The sequence below is a fragment of the Pollicipes pollicipes genome, unplaced genomic scaffold (genome assembly GCF_011947565.3).
Source record: "Pollicipes pollicipes isolate AB1234 unplaced genomic scaffold, Ppol_2.1 Scaffold_4740;HRSCAF=5597_pilon_pilon_pilon, whole genome shotgun sequence".
NCBI classification, from domain to species: Eukaryota; Metazoa; Arthropoda; class Thecostraca; order Pollicipedomorpha; family Pollicipedidae; genus Pollicipes; species Pollicipes pollicipes.
This window is the reverse complement of record NW_023596545.1, coordinates 7,486,324-7,504,180: the sequence shown is the minus strand read 5'-3', so window position 1 is coordinate 7,504,180 and position 17,857 is coordinate 7,486,324. Positions and strand designations below refer to the sequence as shown.

At 52.5% G+C, this 17,857-nt stretch overlaps 2 protein-coding genes across 2 annotated transcripts; one reads left to right on the top strand and one right to left on the bottom strand.

Annotated features, from left to right (window-relative positions):
- On the top strand, positions 1-9,787 carry LOC119099352 (fatty acid-binding protein). The gene is made up of 4 exons (XM_037222481.1): positions 1-126; positions 2,261-2,433; positions 2,840-2,941; positions 9,243-9,787. Exons 1-4 carry the CDS (start codon positions 57-59, stop codon positions 9,300-9,302), a joined length of 405 nt encoding a protein of 134 aa, XP_037078376.1. The 5' UTR covers positions 1-56; the 3' UTR covers positions 9,303-9,787.
- Positions 9,788-9,880: 93 nt separating this feature from the next.
- On the bottom strand, positions 9,881-17,608 carry LOC119099351 (U2 small nuclear ribonucleoprotein A'). Its single transcript, XM_037222480.1, has 7 exons — positions 17,454-17,608; positions 15,009-15,176; positions 13,278-13,384; positions 12,149-12,377; positions 11,448-11,571; positions 10,638-10,796; positions 9,881-10,071 (listed from the first exon to the last, which is right to left on the bottom strand). Exons 2-7 carry the CDS (start codon positions 15,129-15,131, stop codon positions 10,055-10,057), a joined length of 759 nt encoding a protein of 252 aa, XP_037078375.1. The 5' UTR covers positions 15,132-15,176; positions 17,454-17,608; the 3' UTR covers positions 9,881-10,054.
- Between the last annotated feature and the right edge of the window lie 249 nt (positions 17,609-17,857).

The following is a 17,857-nucleotide window of genomic DNA, read 5'->3' as shown; positions in this document are numbered from 1 at the left end:
GCTGTGCTGTATAGTTGCGTCACTTGTCGCGGCGGGGGGCGGTCCTGAGCGGAGCGATGGCGTCCGTCGTTGGCACGTACCAGCACGAGAAGAGCGAAAACCTGGACGCATTCTTCAGCGCGATCGGTGAGTCGGCAAGCATCAAGGCGCGCCAACAGCAGCTCCAGCCACTTAACGGTCACTCTTAACCGGTTGCCACGGGCGAGGGTTTCGAGTCTGACCTCTGCCGACGGCTGCAAGGTTACCCACCCGGCCGGGTGGTGTGCGTGACTGTCGCCCAGCACGCCGCGGCACTGCTCTGTTCCCGTATCAGACCCTATGCGACCTCTTCGCCTGACGTCGCGCAGAAGCGCCGCGCTCGTGCCGGTGCGGCACTGGTCCAGCGGTACGTTGCGTACGAGAACAGCGACGAGAGCTCAACGTGCTGCCAACAGTGTCGAGACGCATGCGTGTCTTTAGCTACACTGGTATTCCTGGCAGGACGCCCATCTTGGCGTGTGCTAGTTAGGTTTTGCTGGGGGCGAGAGATCTTATTCGGCTTGATTGAGTCCCGGCCCGTTATTTCGGGGAGACAACCACGAGCGTTTCAACGTAGTGAGCCGACAGCTGATCATAAGCACGGGACGTGGATCCCACAGATGGATCGCGGATCCCGGTCCCGGATCCCAGGTTTCGCGCTTGAGATCCCGGCAAATGCTGCGGGGTCGGTGAGCGGGGCGACGAACCGTCCAAAGTGAAGCATATTGGAGTTTGTAGACCTCTGGGCAGAGCTGTGCGCCCCTCCCCCAATGCTACTCTGAGCCCCCTCAAGAGGGAATTCTGGGCCAAGTGAACACAGAACGGTGATCTTAACTAATAGTATAACAGGTAGTAGGTGCCTAAACACATCACTTTTGGCATCATTTTAAATGTGTGCCAGGATCATCCTGAAGGCACACATTTTTTTTGTCAATCAATCCTTCATATTTTAGGCCAGTCTGCTAATGCTTTACAAGTTTTTCAAATGGTAAAATCTGTATCGGGATAAAGAACAATTCGCTGCAACATGCAACAGCTTTTAAAAGTACAGGGTGACCCGGATAGAACTTGACGCGTGTTTTCCTGCGGTGGACAGTGTATTTATTGCATAATCGTAGCTGCGGGGGTTATGCAACACGATCAGCGAGAGCGGCAGTTATAACTTATCTCTAGGCAAGGCTTACAAAGATGTTTCTTTCTGTGAATTCCATCCCATTCTAAGCTTTTCAAGAAACGACCGCTCAAATTAGCTTGAAACGGGAATTCATTCCTTTGCAGGAAAACAATTTTTAACCTGTGAAATATTTTTGAGAAGTGCGTGTTTCGATTTTAACATCGAGGACGCAAATCAAAGTGGCCGAAATCCGGAGAGAAATCGGGTTGTGGGACAGCTCAAACTTTTCGGCTGAGCCTCCCCCCCCCCATACCGACTTCAAAAAGTAATATCTCAGTGCATGAGCGCTATTGTCACGGAGCGGGGTTTACAGAGCTTCCTCGGTCTCCACGTTGTAACGGGGCGGGGTTTACAGAGCTTCCTCGGTCTCCACGCTGTAAAGAGGTGGGGTTTACAGAGCTTCCTCGGTCTCCACGCTGTAAAGAGGTGGGGTTTACAGAGCTTCCTCGGTCTCCACGTTGTAACGGGGCGGGGTTTACAGAGCTTCCTCGGTCTCCACGCTGTAAAGAGGTGGGGTTTACAGAGCTTCCTCGGTCTCCACGTTGTAACGGGGCGGGGTTTACAGAGCTTCCTTGGTCTCCACGCTGTAAAGAGGTGGGGTTTACAGAGCTTCCTCGGTCTCCACGTTGTAACGGGGCGGGGTTTACAGGGCTTCCTCGGTCTCCACGCTGTAAAGGGGCAGGGCCTGCAGAGCTTGCTCGGCCTCCACGCTTATTGTCCGCACCGTGCCGTACCGGAACAATTCGATTGCCTGCTCTCAAGAGTCTGAGAAGCCTGAGCTGAGATACACCGGGGTGCATCTGATGATCATCACCCTGGGGTTCAGGGCGCCTGATGACATGCCGCCCGCAGTAACCTGCTCGGCACTCACGCGGCTGCCGCCGCCCCCCCCCCCCCCCCCCCAGGTTCAAAGCACCTGGTGACTTGCCGTCCGCCGTAACCTGGTCGGCACTCACGCAGCTCCCGCCCCATGGAGACAGCCACCTGTGTCTCTCGCCTGAGACAGGACAACGTGCCAGGCGGTGTCAGAAGGGAGGGCAGAGGCTGACAACTGATTGTCGCTTCCAGGAGTCCCGTGGATCCCGCGGAAGATGATGACAAATTCCAACCCAACGGTACAAGTCAGTCAAGATGGAGAGACGTACAAAATTCGGACGGTTTCAGCAACGAAGACGGTTGAGATCACATTCAAAGTGGATGAGGCATTTGAAAGCAGCCTTATGTCTGGAGAGAAAACGCAGGTGAGCAGACTAAATCTCACATGAGAAGTGTATTGGCCGGCATAGACTCGTGGCACCGCGATGGATTCTTTCTATTATTTTATAACTTGCAGAGATCGCACGAAAACGTAGCTTGCAAAGCGTTTTTTGAAGTACACTGAATCAATACAATCAATGAAGTACACTGGATAAAAAACGAGAGTTTCAAAGACCTCTATATCGACTGATAGCAAGTGCGTGGTTCTCCAACGGTGACACGCACGTTTGGTCGCACCACTTAGATAAAGAGACGAAGCCCATACTGGCGTATTTAGACACCCGTTCATGCCGTGGCGGTAAACGGAGTTTGCCAGGAACGCCCGGACATTTGAACCAATGACCTACCGAGGTAATTTCCGTGTGACCCACCAGCGTTGTCGCCTTTCAGAACGTGGTTCGCAAGGAGGGCGACTCCCTGATCCAAGAGCAGGACAGCTCGAAGGGCAAGATCATCATCACGAGAGCCTTCTCCGAAAACGCCATGGACATGGTCAGCATCGTGGTATCCTCTAGCACATGCACCCCCCACCCCATGCTCATCGCCAGGGACGCGATGTTTACTCCGGTTTATCAGTCGCGTGCTTCCCGTCAGCTTGGAGACACAAGCCAGGTAGCCGAAAAAAAAACTCGAAGTAACCGGGTCAACAACTTGTCACGCACCGCAGGGTCCACTGATTCGCGGGGCCCCACGACTTCCAGACATCGACCTCGGGTCGGGAACGGCGGCAGCGGATATCAAACCCGGTGGCCGAAGGTCGGGGAACGCTTCGGCACGGCTGATCAGCTGCGGGACGGCGTCCTTGTCCGTCACGGAAGCCGGGCGGCGATCCAATCAGCGGGATGATTTCCAGTCCGTTGATTGGCCCTGGGGTCCACGGTGCTTAACACGCTGGCGTGGCGACAGCACAATGGCGACTGGCGTGGCGACAGCACAATTCGCGGTTTAGTAAATATGCTACCCAATGCGTCATGGTTTAATCATGTCATCATACATTGTACAGCATTATTGAGAACCAGTCAACGGTAGTTATATCTGGAAATCACGCTCACAAGCGCCCGATTCCAATGCCTCAACAAATATATTTTTGTCTGGCCTTGATCGCAGCATAGCTTATGGAATGGCAGGATTTTAATGGCGTTATTATGATATCATGAATGCCAAGGTGACTTTGGAATACGCTCTCTGATGTACTTCTCCCCATTTTCGCGGACGTTTAGCTCAGAAACCAGAGGGGCTTAGGTCTTAGGAAATGCAGGATTGTGAACGGCGCCAAAAGGTCTTCCAGCTGGCTATTTCAGTTCAAAACTCCATATAAATGTCGAATACTTCCTTTGAGTATTGCGGTCGGGCCTCACTCTGGTTCGGCCCTATCCATAGAGCAGCTGGGGAATGCGGCACATCTGGCCACATTCGTGATAACATAGGTGAGCCCGCGTTCCGGTACACGAGTTTTGTGTCTTGCCACACCTTCGGCTGGCAGCTGGCCAAGAGTGTCAGGCGGGCTGGCAATGCGTTTCTGTCTTTGTTTCGGATGGGCCTTGCGTATCTCGGCACTTTGCCTATCTGACGTTACTGACCAGCTAATACGGCGGTACACACTAGATGCTGCATTGTCCACAAAAAAGAAAAAAGGACAGGCCGTTCACTCCAACGCACAGTTGCGCCACAGGATGATCACAAAAAACGGTTTGTCAACCGTTGCGCGAGAACGGCAGGTGGGCGTAATCAGCTGCTAGTCAGCTGAGTCAACCCGCCCCAGCTGATAACGCCCACTCAGCTGGTACGGGCTCTGCGAAGGCTATGCATGCCGCGCCAGACGCGCAACCTCGGGGCACGAATGAGCCAGTCAGTCAGTAACGCAGGCAGGGGGGAGCACAGAGGGGTGCGTGCCGCCCCCTCCCCCCTCGTTAGGTTCCGAGGGGTTCGAAAGACCCCTCGGAACGTACGATTAAGGGTCCGAAAGGCCGGACGGAGGTCGCATTCAGGGGTCCCGGCCCGCAGGGCCGGGCATTCCAAGGCCGGCCAGAGTGCCCTGTGCGCTGATCAGGGGCCCCTGGGTCTATAAGGGCCTACCTGTCGGCCAGACACCACCAGCAACGCGTATTCGGCACCGTGGTGGCATGGGCGTTATGGTCCATTTCCCAGGCGGGGACAAAGCTGGAACCAGCGATCTACATTGGTTGGGGGCCCACAACGCCTAATGGGGGCCCTGTGTTGACAAAGGGCCCCGACTCGGCCAGAGGTAGTGCTCGAGGGGGCCCGAAGAACCTAGGGCCCACCGGGTCCGACGATCAAGGGGACATTTGAAGGATCTATGGGCACGAAAGACTGGTCGAAGTCTTATTCAGAGGCCCCGGCCCGCAGTGACGAGCGATTAAACGACAGGCAGAGGACCGTTTACGCAGATCGAGGATGCCTTGAGTCGATATGAGCCTATATGTCGTTCGGGCACCACCAGTACCGCACAGTCGGCTTCGTGTCGGTATAGGGCTAGGGACCCTCTTTACAATCTGCTTTAAAGCCGGGATCAGTGATTTACACTGGTCATGGGCCTTGTATCCGTCAGGGGCCCACAGCGCCCAACAGAGGATCCTGTGCTCGCAAGGGCCCCGCGCCGACCAAGTAAAGTATTCGATAAGGCCTGAAGAGGGGCCCGGGGCGGCCCACTGTAACCGACGATCAAAGGCCCTGTTGGAGGGCGTAAGGACCCGAAGGACTAGCTGTAGGCCACATAAAAAAATCGCGGCCCGTAGGATCACAACCTTAAATATCAGACAGAGATCCTCTTGCACCGTTTTAGGAACCCCTAGACAATGCGGATATCTAAGTCGGCCACAGACCACGAACACCGAACGGTCGGCTCTATGCCCGTCTGAGCCCTTGAGACCCATTTCCCGAGCAGGAACTAGGTCAGGGCCCGCGATTCGCAATGTTCAGGGTCTCTGACACAATGAGGGTTCCTGTGTTGGTCAGGCGCCATGGTGCCCAACAGAGGTCCTGTGACGGCAAGTGGTCCCGAGTCGGAACGCTGTTCAAGTTGGCCGGACGGGGGGTCAAAGGGTCTCGAGACCAAACATCAAGAGCCCGATTGGAAGACTGATGGGCTGACCGTAGGTCACATTAAGGACTTCACCGACAGGACCGTGATCTCAAATATCAGTAAGAGGACCTCTTGCACCGATATTCACCCCTGAGACAGAGCGATCCTCTGTTTCGGCCAGAGATCACCAACAACGAACAGTCGGCTCCGTGCGGTCCGAGCTCTGGGGACTCATTTTCCAGAGCAGAGACTAAGGCCGGGCCCGCGATTTACATCGGCCGGGCTCGTGTTTCGTTAAGGAGCCCGCCGTGCCTGACATGGCATCCTGTGTCAACAAGGGACACACACATCGGCCAGGGGAATATTTGCCCAACAGGGACGGGCACGGGAGCCCGAATGACAGGGGGCCTTTTATGTTGGTCTGGCCCCTCTGACGCTGAAAAGAAGCATGAAAGCTTCTGATGAGTGCTCCCATTCAGGCATTGGGAACACCCGGTGTCGGTCAGGGCCCCCAGTATTGAGCGGTGGGCCCTCTAACCCAATTCCAGCACGTGGCCCGTTAAGCTGAACTGGAGTCTACGTGGCAATTATTTAACCGCCTGCAGCGATCAGGGATGCTGTTGCATCACTGAGGGTTCCTTTGTGGAGCCCGGGTCAGCTGCGCGGATCAGAAGGCCTCCCGCGTCAGGGAACGGACCAATGTGGTATGATGTATTTACCCCTCTAAGGGCATCCGGATCGGTAGGGGATCCCGCCTCGTGTCGCCAGAATCACAGCGGGAAGACACACGGCGGTAAGACAGGATGGCGCTTCAGCCCTTGACCGGGAACAGTAATGTACCTCGTATTGTTCAACTGAATGGGGCCCCTTTCCCGGAAGGAAGTGGTATAATGAGTATTGAGTGGGGAGGGTCGAAATGACCTTAAAAACGCACAAGGCCATCCATGTTTGCTTGAGAACGTTCATTCTTTTGCAGAGTGGACTGTTGAAACAACTAACATCAAAACATTTGAGCCTGCGCGCCGGGTGCCGGTAGCGTAGCCTGCGTTAACTATTGCGCGTCTGGGAAACCAGAGGTACGGGCTCGATTCTCCGGGTGCCCGCCCTTCCAGCCAGGGTAAGAGGCAGGCGACGCCATATCGCATCAGCAGCTGGGTGCGGCGTAAAGCCCCAATGACACGTCGACAATCTCGAGAAAGCAAGGATGGCCTGGGCTGCAGTTTCCATAAAACCGAACGGCGTTGGTCATTGCGTGTAACGTCAGGCGGCGGGCGCCGTGCACGCAACAACGACCACCGTAAAATAACGTTTTTGAATGTATTTCAAAATTAGTTCATAAGTCCAAAGATTAGGCCGGGTGATTTTTGAATACTTTGAGGTTTCCTCCAGACAGGTTAATGACAGCAACACGAAAAATAGAGGTTCTGCTTCGACTTATCCAGCTCCACCACCAAATTCTAGCACGTCTGCGCGGCGTTTTTAAGGCCATTCCGTTATAATCAACGATCTAAAAGTGCAGAGGTTAAATATAAGACCGAAATATCTGTTAGTGCGCGATTTTATGTCCTAAGATCTTCCGGAGCTTATTTCAAATGCATCATCATTTTCGTCCGCTTGTTGGCCACGGCCGCGTATAAACCGCGGGGACAACTCCGGGCGGCCGACGGAGACTGTGACGTCTGGCGTCGGTTTGTTTTCACACGCGCTCGGGTGGGGGGTCAAATTCCCCCCCCCCAAAGGCCTTTCCAGAATGGTTTCCGAGCGGCGCGGTGTAGGCGCACCGGATTTTGCATAGTTGTAGACAAATGAATAGTGGATCGTTTGGCATAAAAATTACATGTACCTTGTAAGGTCGCTGACCTGCGGCAGTTCAAAGTTATGCCATGGTTTCAGGGAAGTCAATTTCCAGGGAATCGTTCAATTTGATGCAACAACGGAGTGTTAGACGAAGCCATACATCTCTGAGATGCTTTCTTAGGCAACACAAATATTAAATGAGCAAATTACGTTGACCTAAGGTCAGATATGAAGGCCAGACCAAGATTAAAACCAACCTGTTTTATTCCTGTAAGGTTAGCTGTATGGAACACTTTCTGGTGCTCATTTATAATTTATTGATAGGAGAAACCGCATGATACATATTCCATGGACTTCTTAGAGGTCGGAAAAGGTCATTGACCTAAAATGACCAGTGCGAACATGTTGTTTTTAGGAACATACTACCTAGTGTAATCCTTGTCGCTTATTGAAATGGAAAATTCAGAGCAGTCCTGTATGATTTTGGTCGCCATAACCTTCAAAAGGTCAGACAAGGTCACTGACCTTAAATGACCATGTAAGCTTTTGTTTAGAAACAGTTATCTGGGTTCTGGCGGCTTTTTGGAGACCAACCTGAAATTTGACATTGTTTGACCTTAGTTGACCCAAAGGTCATGACATAGGAACCTCAAACTTTGACCTAAGTGACTTCACGTACAGGTCGACACACCCTGTAAATTTGGTGTTTCTAGCTGTCTCAGTTCCCGAGATCTCAGGGGAGTCAAATTGCCCCCCCCCCCCCCCCGAGCGAAGGGTATCTAACCGGCCACCCAGGCGCGTGTTAAGACATGCAAGCGCGCACGCTCGAAACTACCGTGCTTAATTTGAACCACAAATCGATTTTGACTGAATGAAAATTTGCTAGCAAACGTGGCTTGGCCTCGTTAATGCACATTTTTGACCTTAAATCTACATTTGTGGTCCTAGATATCTCTGGACAACCCAAATCAAAATTCTGACGAAGTTTCTGAGTTATGTCGGTGTACAGAGTCGGCTGGACCATCGTAAAATGAAGAGCACCGGTGATTGATTTACGCGGTCGTTTAACGCTTGCTTTTTTCAGTTTATTGATTATAAACATAGGACAGAATTTATCGCGTGCTAGCGTGTATCTTCCATTTCAGTTATGGAGGGTAAATATACATACACACACACACACACGCACGCACGCACGCACGCACGCACACGCACACGCACACGCACACGCACACGCACACGCACACGCACACGCACACGCACACACACACACACACACACACACACACACACACACACACTATATATATATATATATATATATATATATATATATATGTAATGTATATGTATATGTATATATGTATATATCAAAGAACAGCATGCCCCTATTAACGAATAGGCCATACCCGGCGCTTCGTCTGGGGGGGCTCTTTGTCAACCCTGTACTCCCCTCCCCTTACCGAGGCCCTGGCTGCGCGCCTGCAGCCAGCACATGTTCAATGAGGGCCTTGTTTGGGCCAGGTACAGCCAGCGCATTGCTGTGCCTCCAAGTGTTCGGCTCCGCGTGTCAGCGCAGGCGTTAAGCCGTGGCTGATGGCAATCTCGGAGGGCCGGTGATGGCCATGGGCCTATGGAACGGAATTCCTGTGATCTTAACGATGAATGTTAACATGGCGGGTCGCCTGGACTGCTGGCGTCAGTTTCCGCACGGAATGTCCACAAATGTGATAGCTCTGGCACAGTACATTTGGATCATAACTCCATGCCCCAGAAACACACCTGGCACATGCTCTTCTCTTCACTAACACCTCAAGGTATATGTCACCATGACCATTTCCCCCCCAGCCCACTCCGTGACTCGGATTGTTGTTCGTAACGCGCTGCAGCCCGGCTTCGCACAACCCGCGACCGCTCCTGATCGCGTCGATGACTCCTGCCTCGCTGTCATTGCAGACGATGGAACACAAAACCTCCAACGTGAAGGCCACGCGGCACTTCAAGAGGACCGCATGAGGCGGGCGGTACTGCACACTCAGGACCGGCCGGCGGCTGACCGACCCCGCGTCCTCGGTCGGACGCCACGGGGAGCGAGGCCCAGGCCCGATGGCAGCAGCACACCCCGTGCTGAAAGCGCCACCCTCACCACACCCCGCACCGCACTGATTGTACGACGGTGAAGGCTTTATTGGGGTGACGCACCACAGGAGAGGCTATCAGTTGGACCAGTCTTTCTATGCGAGGTTAGCGGCATGTAACTGCAGCTGAAATGTTATTTAGCGCTAGAACAATTATTTTAGTGCGAATCCTTGCGGCAGCAGATTTCTGATGGAGCGCTCCTTGTCGTCGAACTTGGTACCAGCGGTTGTCTCAAATCCCACCAGTGTTACGTATCAGCGACTTTCTTCACCACAGGCTTCCTGGACGACCTCCCTCACCAGACTGCTCGCCACCTCCAAGACGCATGTATCTTTTATACCAATACAGCGTACCCACAGAACGCCGTGCTGGCCTCGTCTCCAAAGAACGTATGCTCGGCCGGCACGCAGCCATCTCGTCGCCTCTTCCCCGCGCTCCGCGCCACAACGCTCGGAACAGACAGATGGCGTGTATTGACGGTGATGAAGGCGATGATGTCACGGCCCACGTGGCCCGAGGCTGCACGCGCCTGAGGTAGCGGACGCCGGCCGCGCCGTCGGCGGTGCGCTCCTCTCGTTCGGGGAGGTCGCCAGGCGGAGGCTGGCGGCCGCCGATGCGTGGAGTCGGGCTCAGAACGCCTCCTCCACTGTAACGGACAGGTCAACAGTTAACATTGAGAAAGACATGTACAGTGGAGGGAAGGGGATGGCGTCTGTGCATTCTGTTTCCACGAGCTAGTTTGACCTTGTCATACGCTTCGCGGAAAGGCCATGTTGATAGCCCCATTAGTTTGATACATATTCAGCAGCTCCAGGGACCCATAGAACATGTTGAAGTAGTGCATTGCCTCCAGGCGATGAATCACCCCGAGCAAGATGATACCCACCAGGCGAAGACCAACTCTCTCGTGGCCACACCGACCACTATACGTTTGTGGTCTGACCTCTGCCCTCAGCGTTGTGGTAACCTTGCCTCTCGCCTTCGGGAGCCAGCACAATCCGTGCCCCCGTTGCAGAAGGGGTCCTGAGCCCTCTCTGACGACCTCCCCGCTGCAGAGGCAGGTCCTGAGCTCCCTCTCTCTCTCCCTCCCTCTGATGACCCCCTCGCTATAGAGACGGGTTCTGAGCCGCCTCTGATGACCTGCCCCCCCCCCCCGCTACAGAGGCGACTCCTGCGCCCTCTGGTGACCTGCCCCCCCCCCCCGCCACTGACCCTGCTGGCCGCTGCGGATCGCGTCCATGATGTCCGGCCCGGGCACCACGCCCGAGCGCAGCATCTGGTTCAGCCGCTCGATCTCCTGCAGCGAGGTGGCGCGCGCGATCGCCTCCTTGATGAGCCGCGTGTCCTCCGCCGTTGGCCCGGCCGGCACCGCTGAAACGCACGCATCCCTGAGGCGGCGCCGACAGGCGGCCGCGCCGCTCCTGCCGCGGCGCGCGGCGGCAGGCAACGGCGCAGAGCGAGCGTCGGGCGCGGACCGGGACGCTCGTGAGGCGTCCGACGCAGGCGCGACGGCGAGGAGCCGGGCGCGTGAGACACGACGTGGCTCTCGTCTACGTGTTGAGAGCGCGAGGAGACACTCGCGCGGGCGTGTTACGTATTCAACAGGCGCCGCTTGAGACCATCACGCGGGCTGATACTGGTGCAGGCATCGTGGCCCAATGGGATGATTGTGCAGGGTGCCGCGGCACGGCATCACGCATCACGAGAACAGCAAATACGCATGTCACCAATACCCGAATAAAGGAGGCACTACGAGCATCCAATGCGTTGAGGGCGTCCGGTTAAGACGATGAACGGTTCCATTGCACAGCAAGTTCAGAACTGTCGACTGAGAAAGTCCTGATGTACGATACCGAGCTTCGGCAAACCACACTCAATGCCTCAGCGTCTTTTCTAAATGCTCAGCGGTCTCTACCACTTCAGTGGGCCAATAATACCGTGCATATGGTTGGTCCACCCCTCTTACGCGGGGGCACATTCCAGAGAGAGAGCTCCCGCTTGAAGACGCGCCTGGGAGCTTACCTCTGGCCTGAACGGCACTCTCCAGACCGGCGCCCGGCACAAAGGTCTTAGCGCGTTTGGAGATCTCCTTCTGCATCTGCTTGCCTTTCTTGCTTTTGAAGAGCGCATTCGCCTGCTCCCTTTCCTGCGGGCATTATTTGGGCCGTCTGTTAGGCCCAACAGGCACATGCTTTAAACCGTGAGCCACACGGCCCAGACATAAGGTCAGCTGGCAGCAGCTTCGGCCGCCAAACACAGACCGCGTGTCAGTGTTTGGCACCGGCCCAACGAAACCGCCGGAAATACCCACTTTGTGCCTTACAATCGCAGGCATCCCGCCATGGAAGTAATTACATCGCTTTGACGCTGTTGTCATAAAGCGTGTCTTTGTTTTGGGTCTCCCGCCGCGACAGTGGCTTTCGCACGCCTCCCTGTATTCCCCAGGCAACCAACGTTCTGTTTTAATGTGCCCTGACCTCGGGGACCACTCCCGATGTACCCGATGCTTCGGGGTACCTCTGAATGCACCCCTGACTGCCATGGCACCACTTTCAAATGTACCAGTGCCTCACCTAAGTGTTCCCGAGGCGCCACCTCCCCATGCACCCCCTGACTCCTACCGCGCCACTTCCAGTGTTCCATGACGCGCGTCGCACTACCACTCGACACACTCCTGCTCCCCTCGCACCGCCTTTCTCTCCCGACCAGCGCCGATGCCCCACCTTCTGCTTGACGCGCCGGAAGTCGAGCACGCGCAGGTGAGGCATGCGGAAGACGGCGTACAGCCGGTAGTGTTGGCGCATGGCCACCGGGTTGCCGAGCAGCGAGAGCGTGGTGAGCTGCGGCAGCTGGCCGAGCGGGTCCAGGTCGGCCAGCTCTTGCAGACTGTTGTTGGTCAGCAGCAGCGTCTCCAGGCTCGGCAGGCTGCTGTGTAGGTCCTCCCCCACTCGGCTGTAGCGGGCGGAGGCGGTGTCATCGGCGGCGGCGGCGGCGACCCATGGAGGTCGTGGTGAGGGTGCCGGTGGGGTGCCGGTGGGGTGCCGGTGGGGTGTCGGTGGGGTGCCGCCGCGGGGGGGGGGGGTCTCACCGGGTACATATCGGCCGCGGGGCGAGTGGCGCCGGGCTCCCGTCAGGGGTCGCAGCGATATCGTGAGCGACCACAGTGCCGGGTCACACACTGCTGACAAACTGGGAACACGACAAGACTGCAAGCCACGGCATTATAACCGGCCGAGCGCCGCTCCACAGATCAGGTCAGGTCACGTCAGTCCCAGGTCAGCTGGGTCGCCAGGGGCGGAACATGCCCGCTTGGTCAGACGTGTGCGTTATCCAACGGTCGGCCCTGCCCTGACCGAGACGGTGTATCGTAGGTCAGCTGCACTTACAGCATGCCAGTTTTTAAGACTTGGGAGTTTTCATGTTGCAAGGTCAATTCCGAGGGTCATGATGATATCCGTACCACGGAATTACACTTAAAAGCACCTACAGTTGATCGTTTCAAAATGCGCTTGTGCCGCACAGCTGTCATCTTCACTGACTGGTACGCTTCTAAACAAGCTGAAGGAACCACTTGCCACTTATCGCACGTTTTCCGATACCACGAACATTGCGTGTCATGTACCACGCAGTTGAACATTCGACTTATCTGGGGCTTGTGTCGCACACATCAACAGCGCATGCCTCCACTAAAAAGCGGCGAACGGCGAACCGCGAATACCAAAACAATATAACCACCATGATTATAGCGTCTTGGTCGCTGTGGGTGCGGAGGCGTGGAGAGTAACAGCCGCTCACCAGCCCTCCCTTCCCCAGCCCCCATCCCCCGCGTAAGAGCGATAGACCAGTACTCACACAATGCGGTTGTTGTTCATCATCAGACTCTTCAACCGCTTCAGCAGCGGGAAGCCGTCCAGCTTACGGATCTCATTGTCGGAGAAGTCTATCGTATCGAACTGATCCTGAAAATAAAGCAGACAGTTCAACGTAGAGAAGGTGCAAAACAGGATAACAAGAAAACAAAACAATGAAAGACACCGTGCAGTGTGTATAAGCAGCTGTGTACATTTCTATTTCCATACGGTACCCAGATACAGCTTAAGTAAGAAAGAGGATTATTGTGTTGCAGTGCTCCTGGACTGTTTCTCATTATCTCGATCATCAATATAGAAAGTGAGTTAAGTGCACAACTGGGAGCTGAGTAGCCAAAGATAGTAATACAACGGCCTGAACTATCCAAAACTAAAGCAGTTAAAAATGACTAGGTTTTGAAAAGTAAAGCAGCTAATGGCGATGAGTTTCTTTGGCACTGAACCTCAAGTTTGGTGCTTCGTGCTCCCAAAATGTGCGACCAAACTGACCTGGACGGCCATTGGTCGGCTTCATGAGACAAGACTCAAGAGCCAGACACCACTGGCTTCCTTAGACACCACGCTATCCACGAACTTTTGTTTCGAAGCTCCAGTTCAGTCTGGGGCCGAACGGCGAAGCGTGGCCTGCCATCCCCTTACCGACAACGCGAGTTCACATGACTCTTGGCTAGGTAAAGCCAGGGTCAAACCATACTGGCGGCTTGTCGATACATGAAGCTGCATGGAATGCGCGCGAGTGGCACTTGGGGCGCGATTGCTTGTTAGGCAAGTCATTACCTGTTCGTGTGATAGTCAACTCTTCCACTCCTGTGGTCGCAGCATATGGCAACATTCTGTCCCAGTGTGGTAAGTAAATACAACCTTCAAGCTACAACACATGCCTTGTCTACAGACGCGTGGTGCTATTGCACAATGTAGCAATATGTGGCCTTTGAGTGACAAAAAATGATGTTTTTCATGCTACCGCACCCACGGCTTACGCTTCACTGCCTGCTAACCCCATCCTTGCTCAAGATTGGCCATCACTGCCTGTTAACCCCGTCCTCGCTCAAGACTGACCAATCATCATCGAGCCAGACTCGGTCAATCTAGCATTTAGGCGCCTAGGGCTTGGACAAATGTATGCCAGGCTTGGACAAATGTATGCTAGGCTTGGGAAATTGCTCCGGCTTCGCGGATCAGCCGGGCAGGCCAGATATCAGGGTATCAGGGTTGGCGTCAGATGTCCAGTGTGGTAGTATGTTATGGTGAATGGATGTAAAAGGATGCAGTCTTCACACCCAACTGGGTTAGTTTTTTAGCGCTGCGCGGCAAGGTTGCAAGATGAAAGTTCAGATGGAAAAAGCATGTACACATTAAGTACATACGCAACGGTTCGTCAGCAAATGTACGTGAGGAATGAATTTCGTATGACAAAGGTATGTAAGCAAAAGCGTGTACGCAAACGCGGTTGGGCAAATAGTCCCATCAAAGTGTGCAAAGTGTGCATGAAAGTACTCTTAGCGACAAAACTTCGCCGGGACAGAGGTTTGCAGGCCAACTTCCACCTGCATTAAAATGAAACCACTGAACAAACCACCTCATACATCACTGGAATGGTGAGCACCACACGTTCACATACACAAGGAAACCATCCTTAGCAATCCGCTGGCCACACACATGCAGTTTAACATAACCTTGACACATAACAGCATGACCCAAGCAGCTGACTTACCAGTGTTGCCCCCAGATTCTCGATGACAGGGATCTTGTAGCCACGCAGGTCCAGCTCACGTTCCCTTACGGGATTGATGTGCTGGTAAGCCTGCTGGATCAGGTCCACTGACAGCTTCACCATCCTGAATGTGTCTCAGAATGCTGCGCCCAGGCAGAAAGCTTCAGTCTGTGGGAGGGAACATTATGGTGACACACATAACAAGTTCCATTGTTGGTGCATATGCAAAAGTGTATGCATGAAATATGCAAACTTTATGAGCAAAGGACATGTGTGCATTGCTAAACAAAGCTTGCCTTTGCTCTGAACCCACCATCTGCATAGTTGTGTTTGTTCATTGGTGTTTTCGGGCACATTGACTGCAGTGGTCATTCTGTGCCCAACCATCTGCATAGCACAGCTGAGCTACACTGAAGAAGCTACACATGTGTTATGTGATGCTGCAACATGTAGCATACAGCATGTAGCATATGTGTTATGTGATGCTGCAACCCCAATGCAATGCACCACTGTGTTGAGCAGGGGCACAGTTGTGCAAAATACAGAAAAACACACTCAGACATACTTTGACCTACCTCCTCAAAGATGCAGCCCCTCAAACTAAATAAATAGCTACACACTAAGTGTTGACACTTCTTAGTCATATCTAGTTTGCTTACAGTATATTTTTCAATGGTCACCCTAGTGAACATATAATATAATAACAAGAGATCATCAATAGACTAATATAAACAACAGAAAAAACTTTTTGATCTCAACAATGAAGAGCAACCCAGGCACACCACATATATACCACATATATTATATATACCACAGCTACACAAAGAACTGTGGAATAAAAAACAAAACAAAAATGTTAGATTAACAAATCATGCCTCCACATTTCATTTTCCATGGAGCATGCAGATGATCCAGACTTCACATGGCAGTTGTCCACCCCCAGTAAATCCTGAATGTTACAACTAATGCTGTGATGATCATTTTAAAGGAAATAGTATGCAAAGCTGAGCATCCTTTCATGGAACACAAGCGATTAACTATGCAGCCATGTTAGGTCTCAGAGGTCATAGCACAAACAGGATTCCAACCTAGCCTAAATGCAAGAGCTAAAGGTGCAGACCACTTTTTCATTATTGACTTACCACAATTATAATTGGAGCTTGAGGACATGCCAACATGCAGTGTTGCATACACAGCCCAACTCTACCATAAGTTAAATATCATCTGATGGTACTCACATAACAGTCATCAATCCCATGTTGAGGCCAAACCTTTGCAGGACTAATGCAATTCAGAATGCCTCTAGCACAAATAAAGATACCATAGCAATCATGAGACTTTCAGTAACAATCTTTTGTTGGGGTTACTAATGACCAGCTCCCATATTAACAATGTTCAACCTAGCCCAGAAATCAAGGATTAACAGTTCATACTAGTGATGCATGTCATTTTAATTCCTTTCCTTTAAATGGAGAGTTGTGAAAAGGAGCCCTTTTCACATTTGTTTATCACTTGATACACTATGAATAACAACAATGCCTTTTCTACTTCAATGCCTCTGTGGAATATATAGCAGGCTATTTTGAATGAAGCTTTGGAGTTGGTTTCACTTGTAAGAATAGTTTGCTAGATATACCAGAGCCCCTACCCTGCAAGAGAATCTATGGTCTAATATATGGTGCTAGCTGAAAGGTTTCAATATATTGCACAATACCACAATGTGGCAATTTTGCCAGCCCAGCAATATTTTGACAAGTTACCAACTATGTGCAATTGGCATGTCAAACAAAGCACCTTTCAACATTCCTGGAATGCAGACTTACATAGATCACACCATTGTGCTCAGGTATCTGGTACTCTGCAAGGTGAGCTAAACTTGCTACAAAAATGGCTTTTGTATTACTGGTGGCATATTTATGCAATGGGGAAAGTAACAACAACATGCTATAACAACCCAAGAGGTAACATTTCTTGCATTCATTTGCACAATAGGACAGCAAAGGGCACAACTAGGTCAACATAACTGAGATAGAAAGCAACATTTTATTGAAGTCAAGCCAATTTACAGAGGACAGTGAAATGCTGAGCATACCTGGACATGGTTTATAACAAAATCAAAGGGATGACAAACTTGAGCATCTTCCTTGTCTGCCAATGACAATTGTCTGCCTTGTCTGCTGATACCCTACATGGCAGATCAGGTTATTGAGCTTTAAGGACGCATCAAGTGTGCTGGTTATTAGCGCCCCTGATAGATTCATGATGGCAGCTTGTAACTCATGCTCTCGCCTCCTTGGTTGTTTCCTTTAACCCTCTGGTCTAGCCCAGCTACTTACAGATCTTCAGATCAAAGATTGTCATGGCCATTTCCAGAGACCAGCGAACGGTTGGGCAAACCTGAAAACGTTTTTTTACGAAATCAAAGGGATACCGAGGTTACACTACCTGTTAGATCAATGACGGCAGCTTATGACTCGTGCTCCCCGCTCCGTGGCTATTTGCTTTGACTCTGATCCTGGTCTCAGCGGAACAATTCAAACGTTTTAGCCGCGCACGCATTCACGGGCACGGGTTTGGTAACACCGCGATGTCTCCTCATGTAATCCACGGCGCACCCAAGGCTGGCGCACCGGGAGTAGTCCACAAACGGAAACAAAGTGTCAGGATTGCCTAAAACGAATAGTGATGGTTAAAATATCTAGAACCGTGGATTCAAGGCATGTGGCGAATGCTGCCTGATACTCCAGGCTCCAATCAGGCAAATAAAGCCGTCAGTCAGTGTGCTTTCGGAGGTGATGTAAGTCGAAAAGAGGCAAGCGCTGACGTTGCAGACGCAAGAGCGCGGATGT